This window comes from Salvelinus alpinus, chromosome 15 (genome assembly GCF_045679555.1).
Source record: "Salvelinus alpinus chromosome 15, SLU_Salpinus.1, whole genome shotgun sequence".
NCBI classification, from domain to species: Eukaryota; Metazoa; Chordata; class Actinopteri; order Salmoniformes; family Salmonidae; genus Salvelinus; species Salvelinus alpinus.
In genome coordinates, this window is record NC_092100.1 from 50,557,839 (window position 1) to 50,569,097 (window position 11,259).

Genomic DNA, 11,259 nt, shown 5'->3' on the forward strand with positions numbered 1-11,259 from the left:
GCAGACGTGTAACTCCTGATGGTTAATTGCAGCAACTGGAGTATGTTGTCCTGTGAAATTGGCGTTTTTTCACAAGCAGTCTTTTAATGTGCTGGGCTTTGTGGTACAAACACAACTTTTCACCCCATAAATGTTTTATATGGAATAATGGGGCGATTCCGAAATTACCATAGTTGGTTCTCAAAAAACATTGTTATAGTCAGCCAAGTAGTTAGTGGGAATCTGTTAACACAGAGAGCATTTATTGAAGGAAACAACAATACCTAGTGGGATAACATATTTACTACAGAATAAAGCATCTTCTGGAAAATCTCCTATTGTAAGCGATATCCCGGTGAATGGCATAGGTTTACTAAATAAGAAATTCAATAATCGGTTATTAAGGGATATTTTCTACAGGAATTCTATTCCTTCTGCTATATTTTGTTGGCCTTCATCGTTTGATGGTAACATGCTTGGCTCACTCAACATAAATTTATGGTGACCATAAATTTAAAATTATCCATAGATTTAAATGTAAAGATTATCCATAGAGTCTACCTGTATAATAGCTTGATTTTAAAATACTGTATATACTCGATGTTGCCAGTGAATGCAGTTTTTGTGAACTACAAACTGAATCTGAACACTTATTTTGCAATTGTTTACATAGTGAGGTGTTCTGGGGCCTGTTGCACAAAAGTAGAATTAAGACATCCGGGATAAATGACTCAGCTGAGCTCAATGAAGCCAAAACATGTGCGTCCAGGCTTAATTGGTTGCACAAAGACCAAGCCAGGATGAGCAGACACGGATTCATTAAGCCAGGTGAAACCAATCCTGGATAGGTGCGCGCTCACGGCTCACTCAAATAGACCCCGCCACAGATCACAGATTAACAGATTTACCATGGCAACTAGAGCCGCGTACTTTTCCCCGTAGGAAGCACAAATCCTCATGGAGGCATACGAGGAGGTAAAAGATATAATTAAGAAGAAAGGCAACACCGCCACAGTGATAAAGCAAAGAGAAAAAGCGTGGCAAAGTATTGCAGACCGCCTGAATGCGTAAGTAGTGCACAATTACACACTCACCGCTCCGCTGAAACATCACAATTACAATTCAAATATTTAATTCACATCTCCAAAAATGCAGTTGTACTGTAATTATGAAACGGTTAAATTTTTAATTGAAATGCACTGCAGATATGAGTGAAATTGTGTAAAGTAACTCCATCACACTGTATAAAGCTATGATAAATTTTTTGATATTTTTACTGAAAACAAGACAAAAATACCAAGTAATTTTTTGCAGTGTGACTCCATTAAATGTGTGTGTGTGTGTGTGTGTGTGTGTGTGTGTGTGTGTGTGTGTGTGTGTGTGTGTGTGTGTGTGTGTGTGTGTAGATTAAACATGAACGGGCCAAAACGGACATGGCAGCAGGTCAAAATCAAATACAAGAACATTCTGCAGAATGGTATGGTCCCTGACTAATATTTAACAAAGCACAAGCATATATTGTACCCAGAAGGTGCCTGCTCACACATTGTCTGTACTGTTTTAGCAGTGAAAAAGAATACCCACAGACAAGGCACGGGTGGTGGGTCACCAAAGGCTGACCTTACCCCAGCAGAGGACATGGCCTTGGAGCTAAATAAAGGCAGGCCCGTCTTAGAGGGGATCCCTGGGGGGAAAGAGACGAGCATAGGTTCCTCCCAAGATGCCACCCGCTTCATTCAAGGTATGTCCTTCCATCTCTACATGGGATACAACCACATTCATATTGAATCAATTTGGACTGTCTGACTTTGGTTTACCTATTGCCTTGCAGTGTCTGGCAGCACTGTGTTCCTGTTAGAGCCACCAGCACAAGCACCAGACGATGCTGATCCAGTGAGTACTCCATCAAAGGCATACTGTAGGCCTGGCATGTCTTGTCTACTAGCTTCAATATGAATCCGATTAAATGTGATAGGGTGAAGGCCCCAGTGCAGCAGCAACAGCACATGATGGAGACGATGATGAGGAGGAGACCATCTCTCTGGATTCCAGAAGGCATGAGGTATCATGTTAAGACTGTGAAAGTACTATTTACTCTACAATGGTGAGGAGTCCTCATCAAAATCAAAAAATCTAATTTCTTTTACAGGACCCAGATGCTATACAGTGGGAAAACCAGCCTGGCAACATAGTGCGTATTAATAAAAGGACACCACATCCTGCCAAATTCCAGCTGCGCTAATGGTATTGTGTTCACAGAGCTCACAAGCTATCAGAAAGTTGTATGGCAACCACCTCCGGCGCCAAATAGAACTGGCAGACATAGACATTCAGTACAAGAAGAAAAAGATGGAAAATCTTGCACTGGAGTCCGAAATAAAAAAGAGGACAATTAGGAAACTGGACCTTGAAATAAAAAAACTTGAGAGGGAGGTGAGATATGCCTTCAATGTACACTGTATGCTAACTGTAACACAAATGTATTAATCATTATTTTTCTTTCCTCCCCCAGCTCCAAGAAGATGACACAGCTCAAAATAAAAATGAGGTATATTCTCGTAAAGTCAAGTGAGCCATGACATATGAGCTCTTATTGTGAGCACACAGGACGGTGGCATCTTTCTAAGGTTTTTTTTATTTTCCCAGCAATCAGTACAACCAAGTCATCGTTATAAGGCATCGCCCTCTTTTGCCCACCCCCCCAGCACCAGGTGTGGCCACTAGCCTATATGAAGGCCCAAAATTGTGTGTTCCTTTCTGCTCTGACAATGGCATGCCCATTCGTGCGAGATGTGGTGGATGAAGAAGCACTTGTGCTGAGGAGAGCCTTCAGGCGAGAAAGGGTCTTCAGGGACCGGTTGGACCCACTGGCCTTCCCTGATGACCATCTATATGAAAGATACAGGTTTTCTGCAGATGGCATCAGGTATCTATGCAGACTACTGGGTCCCAGGATTAAGCACCGCACTGCACGGAGCCATGCACTGAGTGTGGAGCAAATGGTTTGTGTGGCCTTGCGCTTTTTTGCTAGTGGAGCCTTCCTGTACTCAGTGGGGGATGCAGAACAGCTGAACAAGGCCACAATTTGCCGCACAATAAGGAGTGTGTGTCTGGCTATCAAAGCATTAGCAGATGTCTTCATCTCCTTCCCTGGCCACAGAAGACTCTGTGACATCAAAGAGGAGTTCTATAGGATTGCAGGTAAGAGGATCTACAAATTACAGGACAACTGTTAACACATAGTAGGATACTCATTACTTTGTGTGACAGGTTTCCCCAATGTCATTGGTGCAGTGGACTGCACACACATAAGGATAAAAGCCCCCTCAGGTGCCCATGAGGCCGATTTTGTGAATAGGAAATCCTTTCACAGCATTAATGTTCAGGTGAACATAACTTTTTGATATTGTCCATTGACGAACACTCTGCATTGCCAGTGATGTGCATTGATTGGTGTAATATTCCTCATCTTATGATTTCAGATGGTCTGCAATGCTGACTGTGTGATCAGCAATGTTGTGGCAAAATGGCCTGGCTCAGTCCATGACTCCAGAATCTTTCGGGCCTCTGAAATCTATCAGTGCCTATCACAAGGTAAGCCACACAACCCCTATTTATAACCATCATGGCTGTGTCAAGAATATCACTGTGTTTATGAGGTAGTAATGATGAGATTTTGTGTTGACAGGTGAATTCTCTGGTGTGTTGCTGGGAGACAGGGGGTATGGCTGCCAGCCTTTTCTCCTGACACCTTTCACAGACCCCCAGGAAGCACAGCAGGCCTACAACCATGCCCATGCCAGGACCAGGGCCAGAGTTGAAATGACCTTTGGCCTCCTGAAGGCACGCTTTCACTGCCTTCACAAATTAAGGGTCAGCCCTGTTAGGGCATGTGATATTACTGTGGCTTGTGCTGTCCTCCACAATGTGGCCTGCCTGAGGAAGGAGAGGGCCCCCAGAGTGCCACCAGCCATGGACTGGGACAATCCGGCAATCTTCCCTGATGACGACAGTGGTCGGCTGCTGAGGGACCAATATGTGTTGAATTATTTTAGTTAGTATGTGTGCTTTCAATTTTGGTTAAATATGTCCTGCGGTGGCAGAGGAATTTGGGTTTTTTTGGGTTCGTTTTTTGACGAATTTGGCCTCTTATGATGTTTGTGCGGTATACTGTGTGTAATACAAGGCTGCAGGGAGGCTACTGCATCCATTAATTTGTCTGTTCAGTTGATGTGTATGGATTTGTCCTGCATTTATTTTAGTGTGCAGACATGCAGGGTGTGTTATATACAGACCTTTGAATGTGTATGTATCATTTTGTATAATATGCTTGGATTCTGTGCTTTCCATCTTGTAGAGTCACTGTGACTTCAGTTTCGAAAGGAGCTGATGGTTTACCTGCTTTGTTTTGTCCTTATTCAATAAAGGAACATAATGTTACACATTGTGTTTTTATATTCATATGGAATGTGTATTTGTTTATATGACAGAGTACTAGGGCCACACTGAAGAAAAAGGATAAAGTCATAAATTTATGAGGCTGGTTCTTTCTGCAGAAAAGCTACATATTGTTTTTACAGTTTTGATACTTATGACAATGTGATACTTAATATTCTGGCACATCAGCATGTCTTTGTTTATGAAACCATACTGAAGTACAATTTCACGAAATGCCCCACATCTGTCATTTTAACAACTGTCCTCCTTTAAAACAACTGGTTACAATATTATGACTTGTGTTTTTTTCCCCTCTGTGGCCCTAATATTCTATCATTTTATATATAGCCTTATAGTCTATGGGAAACTGTAAATTATCTAATGATAGCAACATCATCTAAAAATCATTTTTTATCCCAAATCATTGAAATTAATGATCACAAACGTTTAAATAATAACAGTGGGTCTAGTTATATGTGATAACAATGTATAGTGAGCAGTGAAATAACTATTGGTTTCCATTTGTGGTGACTGCTGACTGACATTAGGGATGAGATTAAATAGATCCTGGAATTTAGCCTGGTCTGGAGCAGGCTAGCTCCACAGAATAAATCTCCATGGTAATTTATACCATAACATATCCTCCTGCCCCCTATCCATCTTTAGTGCAACCGGATTACGGATCAATTGAGCCAGGATCACCAAGATATCCTGGCTTAATCCCTTATCCTAGTTTTGTGCAACAGGCCCCTGGACTGATGTGAAACTATATTTTGGTAGCAAAATGCATACAAGTTTGACATATTATTTCACTACACTGATTCCACAATTGAACGCCAGTATATCATAAATCTCTTTATTTTGTTAGGAAAATTGTTAATTCACAAATAAAAATGTATGAAGAAAAATGCCCTAAAAAAAACTGATTTGGACAATTATTTAGAATCATTAAAACGTATGCAAAATGTCTCAAAAATGTATTCGCTACACGTCTGTATTTAATTTGATATGATGTGGATTTGTTTTTATTTATTTTTCCTCTTTGTTATTTCTTTGTGGAATCCCTTTGGCTGTTCTGTCTTTTTGTTTTGCATGTTATGTGGCGGGAACAGGACCCGGAAGTAGGACAGACGGAGGTTGAGATGACGGAAGCAGAAGTGTTGTTTGAAGCTGAAAGCGTGTAAAGTACTGTCAGTGAGAAATATGAGTGGACAACAGTGAAGTCCAAGAATGGAACAAAAAGGGCTAAAATTGTTGTGGGAAATTAGTCTGATGAATCATTGCTTGTTGGAGTAGTGTTTTGGATAAAATGTTTATTTGGGAAACCCTTTTTATGTCACAAGGATGGTGAAGAAGGCTCTGGGAAAAGTGGATGCAGTCTAAGTAACCAGGAGTGGTATGATGTTGATATCGTGTGTATCTAAAGAGCAAAAGGAGCGTGCATTGTGGCTAACAAAATTAATGACGCATGAAGTTGACAACTTAGATTTTTGGAGCAGGGCACCGGTAAAAGGTGCTGGCATCCCATTGGACATTGATAATCAATATCTTCGGCAAACAATTCCAAGAGTAGTTAATACATGTCGCTTGACCGATATGGAGAATGGGATAAAGAAACAAAGTTTATATGTATTATTGATGTTTGATGAAGAGTATCTAACACTTCACCTGCCTCCTCAAGTTTATTTTTTGTGAAGAAGAAGGATAGAGGTCTGCGCCCGTGTATTGACTATCGGGGTATCAATCAGATCACGGTGAGGTACAGCTACCCGCTGCCTCTCATCGCCAGTGCGATCGAGGCAATGCACGGGGCACGCTTCTTCACAAAATTGGATCTCAGGAGCGCTTACAACCTGGTGCGTATCCGGGAGGGGGACGAGTGGAAGACGGCATTTAGTACCACCTCAGGGCACTATGAGTACCTCGTCATGCCGTACGGGTTGATGAAGGCTCCATCAGTCATCCAGGTCTTTGTAGATGAGATTTTCCGGGACCTGCTCGGGCAAGGTGTAGTGATGTATATCTACGACATTCTGATATACTCCGCTACGAGCGCCAAGCATGTGTCCCTGGTGCGCAGGGTGCTTGGTCGACTGTTGGAGCATGACCTGTATTCCACTTCAGGGGTGGAGATGGAGAGTGACCGCATTACAGCCATGCGTAATTGGCCGACTCCCACCACGGTAAAGGAAGTGCAGCGGTTTCTAGGGTTTGCCAACTACTACCAGATTTTTATCCGGGGCTTTGGTCAGGTAGCGGCTCCCATTACCTCACTGCTGAAGGGGGAACCGGTGCGTTTGCAGTGGTCAACTGAGGCGGACAGGGCTTTTGGTCAGCTGAGGGCTCTGTTTACCTCGACTCCCCTGCTGGCTCATCCGGATCCCTCATAGTGGAGGTAGACGCGTCCGAGGCTGGGATAGGAGCCGTACTCTCTCAGCGCTCGGGTACGCCACCAAAGCTCCGGCCCCTGTGCCTTCTTTTCGAAGAAGCTCAGCCCGGCGGAGCAAAACTATGACGTGGGGGACCGGGAGTTGTTGGCTGTGGTCAAAGCTTTGAAGGCGTGGAGACAGTGGCTTGAGGGGGCTAAACACCCTTTTCTCATCTGGACTGACCACCGCAATCTGGAGTACATCCGGGCGGCGAGGAGACTGAATCCTCACCAGGCAAGGTGGGCCATGTTTATTACCCATTTTGTTTCCACCCTGTTCTGCAGACCAGGTTCCCAGAACGCAAAGGCAGACGCACTGTCCCGGATGTATGACAGAGGAGCAGTCCATGGATCCTACTCCCATACTCCCGGCCTCTTGCCTGGTGGCACCGGTAGTGTAGGAGCTGGACGCGGACATCGAGCAGGCGTTACGTACAGAGCCCACTCCCCCCAGTGTCCAGCTGGGCGTCTGTACGTTCCCTTTGCTGTCCGCGGCCGTTTGATCTATTGGGCCCACACGTCACCCTCCTCTGGTCATTCGGGCATCGGTCGGACAGTGCGCTGTCTTAGTGGGAAGTACTGGTGGTCCACCTTGGCTAAGGATGTGAGGGTTTATGTTTCCTCCTGCTCGGTGTGCGCCCAGTGCAAGGCCCCTAGGCACCTGCCCAGAGGGAAGTTACAACCCTTACCCGTTCCACAACGGTCGTGGTCGCACCTGTCGGTGGACTTCCTGACGGATCGTTTTTCTAAGTCCTGCCGTCTCCTCCCTTTGCCCGGTCTCCCTGCGGCCCTACAGACTGCGGAGGCCCTGTTCACACACGTCTTCTGGCACTACGGGGTGCCTGAGGACATAGTATCTGATCGAAGTCTCCAGTTCATGTCAAGGGTCTGGAGGGCGTTCATGGAATGTCTGGGGGTCTCGGTCACCCCGAGAGTAACGGGCAGGTGGAGAGAGTAAACTAGGATGTGGGTAGGTTTCTGCGGTCTTATTGCCAGGACCGGCCGGGGGAGTGGGCGGCCTTCATACCCTGGGCAGAGATTGCCCAGAACTCACTCCGCCACTCCTCTACCATCCTCTTCCCTTTCCAGTGCGTACTGGGGTCCCAGACGGTTCTGGCGCCGTGGCATCAGAGCCAGATCGAGGCTCCTGCGGTGGACGACTGGTTTAGGCTCTCGGAGGTGACGTGGCACGCCGCTCATGTGCACCTTCAGCGGGCCATGAGGCGTCAGAAAGCCAGCGGAGACCACCACCGCAGTGAGGCCCCGGTGTTCGCGTTCGACGTCACCAGCCTTCTAGCCATCCCCGATCCACTTTTCATTTTCCATTTGTTTTGTCTTTGTTTTCTACACACCTGGTTTCAATTCCCTCATTACATGTTCATTATTTAACCCTCTGATTTCCCCCATGTTTATGTGTGTGTTTGTTATATTGTGAAGGCTGTATCTGATGGCTGGTATATTGTTGCCGGGTTTTGTTATTATGCCCGTTTATTTCGTGGTACTTTTCCTGCACCATAGTATTGTGTTTATACTGGTGTTATCTTGTATTAAATACCTTGTCCACGGATCTCAGCGCTCCTGCGCCTGACTCCTTTCACCAGTTACCCACAGCCTTGACAGTCATGTCATCCCATGGCCACTTTTCTGCTTCAACAGAGAACCACAACCACAGCCCCTGTCTCTGACCAGGATACTTCTGCTTCAACAAAAAGATCCCAATCGGAGATGTCCCTGCTTGTCACGCCCTGGCCTTAGAGTGCCTTTTTATTGTCTATTTTGGTTAGGTCAGGGTGTGACTAGGGTGGGCATTCTAGTTTTGTTATTTCTATGTTAGCCTGGTATGGTTCCCAATGAGAGGCAACTGTCTATCGTTATCTCTGATTGGGGATCATATATGGCAGCCTTTTCCCACCTGTTTGTTGTGGGATCTTTTTTGTATAGTTGCCTTGTGCACTGCAATACTGCACGTTTGTTATATTCTTTGTTGTTTTGTTGTAAGTTTCACTATTAAATATAATGTGGAACTCTACGCACGCTGCGCCTTGGTCCACTCATTTCAACAAACGTGACAGAAGATCCCACCACAACTGGACCAAGCAGCGTGCCCGGGAGGAGATGGCATCCTGGTCTTTGGAGGAGGTCGAGGAGAGAATATCCTGGACTTGGGAGGAAGTCTTGGCAAGACACGAAAGCCTGCCATGGGAGCAGACGGAGGCAGCGAGGGAGGAACAACGACGACACCGGGGTTTGCAACGACGACGGAAGCCCGAGAGGCAGCCCCCCCAAAAAATTTGGGGGGCACACGGGGTGGTTGGTGGAGCCACGGTTTGAACCAGAGCCAACTCCCCGTACTCACCGTGGGGAGCGTGTGACCGGTCAGTCACCATGTTTTGCGGTGATACGCACTGTGTCTCCAGTGCGCATCCACAGCCCGGTGCGTTCTGTGCCAGCTCCCCGCAATTACCGTGCGAAAGTGAGCATCTGTCCAGGACGGGTGGTGCCGGCTCAACGCGCCTGGCCTCCAGTGCGCCTCCTCGGTCCAGGATATCCTGCGCCGGCTCTACGCACTGTATCTCCGGTGCGCCTTCACAGCCCAGTGCGTCCTGTGCCAGCTCCCCGCACTTGCCGTGCGAAGGTGGTCCTTTGTCCAGGACGCGTTGTGCCAGCTCTACGCTCCAGACCTCCAGTGCACCTCCACGGCCCAGCATATCCTGCGCCGGCCATACGTACTGTGTCTCCAGTGCGCCTTCACAGCCCAGAGCATCCTGTGCTAGCTCCCCGCACTTGCTGTGCGAGGGTGGTCATTTGTCCAGGATACGTTGTGCTCCGGACTGGGAACCCCCGCTGGAGGCTCTGAACTGCAGAGTGTCGCTGGAGGCTCTGGACCGCAGACCGTCGCTGGAGACTCCGGACCTTGGATCGTCTCTGGAGGCTCTGGGCCATGGATCGTCACTGGAGGCTCCGGGCCATGGATCACCACTGGAGGCTTCTTGCCATGGATCATCACTGTAGGCTTCTTGCCATGGATCATCACTGGAGGCTTCTTGCCATGGATCATCACTGGAGGCTTCGTGCCATGGATCATCACTGGAGGCTTCTTGCCATGGATCATCACTGGAGGCTTCGTGCCATGGATCATCACTGGAGGCTTCTTACCATGGATCATCACTAGTGTGGAAAGACACACAGGAGGCCTGGCTCTGGGAGAAGGCACAGGACTCACCAGGCTGGGGAGACATATAGGAGGGTTAATTCTCGGCACAGGCACAGGACTCACCAGGCTGGAGAGACATGCAGGAGGTCTTGTCCTTGGTCGAGGCACCGGATACACTGGGCCGTGGAGGCGCACTGGCGGTCTCGAGCGCAGATCTGGCCCCACCCGTTCTGGCTGGATGCCAGCTTCCACCCGGCAAGTGCAGGACGCTGGCACCGAGCACACCGGCCTGTGGATGCTCGGCCGAGACACCGTGCGCATCACCCCATTGCACGGGGCCTGACCAGTCACATGCTCGCCCCGGTAAGAACGGGGAGTGGGCTCAGGTCTCCAACCTGACTCTGCACACTCCCCGTGTGCTACCCCCCCAAAAAATTTGGGGGCTGCCTCTCGGGGTTCCTTGCCAGCCGTGTTCCCTCGTACCGCTGGTTCCCTTCTCCTGCTGCCTCCGCTCTCCTGGCTGCCTCCACCTGTTCCCATGGGAGGCGATCCCTTCCAGCCAGGATCTCCTCCCATGTGTAGGATCCCCTCCCGTCCAGAATGTCCTCCCATGTCCATTCCTTCTTTTTTCCACGCTGCTTGGTCCGTTGGTGGTGGGTAGTTCTGTAACGGCTGTTGGAAGGAGAGGACCAAGGTGCAGCATGGTATGTGTCCATATTTATTTAATGAACACTGAAATAACAAAAATAACAAAGAGAACGACCGAAACAGTTCTGGCTGGTGCAGACACACAACAGAAAACAACTACCCACAAAACACAGGTGGGATGAGGCTACCTAAGTATGGTTCTCAATCAGAGACAACGATAGACAGCTGCCTCTGATTGAGAACCACACTCGGCCAAACACATAGAAATATAAAACATAGAACAAAACATAGAATGCTCACACCAACTCACGCCCTGACCAAACTAAAATAGAGACATAACAAAGGAATTAAGGCCAGGGCGTGACAGATATGCAGAACAGGCCCTGGGAACAGTTGTATCGCCACCATTCTCTGTTCCTCCCTGCAATTCCCACATAGCTAAATTCCTGCCGATCGTAAACACAGGAGGTCACATACTGCGGTCGCACCCAAGCGGCTCATAAATCTATACGCTCAGATTTATTACTAAGTCACACAAGACAAGTTTGTATCAGTAAAAAATACTAGCATATAACAATGTACAATTATTTAAGTAAAAAACTGTATAGTATGT

General features: G+C 47.4%; 1 protein-coding gene across 8 annotated transcripts; it reads left to right on the forward strand.

Annotated features, from left to right (window-relative positions):
* The first annotated feature begins 667 nt into the window (after nucleotides 1-667).
* Nucleotides 668-4,421, forward strand: LOC139540271 (putative nuclease HARBI1). 8 transcript variants are annotated; one of them, XM_071343975.1, is made up of 11 exons: nucleotides 668-1,046; nucleotides 1,386-1,456; nucleotides 1,544-1,720; nucleotides 1,811-1,872; nucleotides 1,955-2,041; nucleotides 2,129-2,170; nucleotides 2,239-2,412; nucleotides 2,492-2,527; nucleotides 2,626-3,180; nucleotides 3,462-3,573; nucleotides 3,668-4,421. In XM_071343975.1, the coding sequence occupies exons 1-9, from the start codon at nucleotides 937-939 to the stop codon at nucleotides 2,701-2,703; spliced, it is 837 nt and encodes a 278-aa protein (XP_071200076.1). In that variant the 5' UTR covers nucleotides 668-936; the 3' UTR covers nucleotides 2,704-3,180; nucleotides 3,462-3,573; nucleotides 3,668-4,421. The 8 variants fall into 8 exon arrangements, with proteins under 8 accessions (XP_071200076.1, XP_071200077.1, XP_071200073.1 ...); XM_071343976.1 differs by having other exon boundaries at nucleotides 668-1,456; XM_071343972.1 differs by adding an exon at nucleotides 3,250-3,365 and having other exon boundaries at nucleotides 668-1,720; nucleotides 1,811-2,041; nucleotides 2,129-2,527.
* Nucleotides 4,422-11,259: the final 6,838 nt, after the last annotated feature.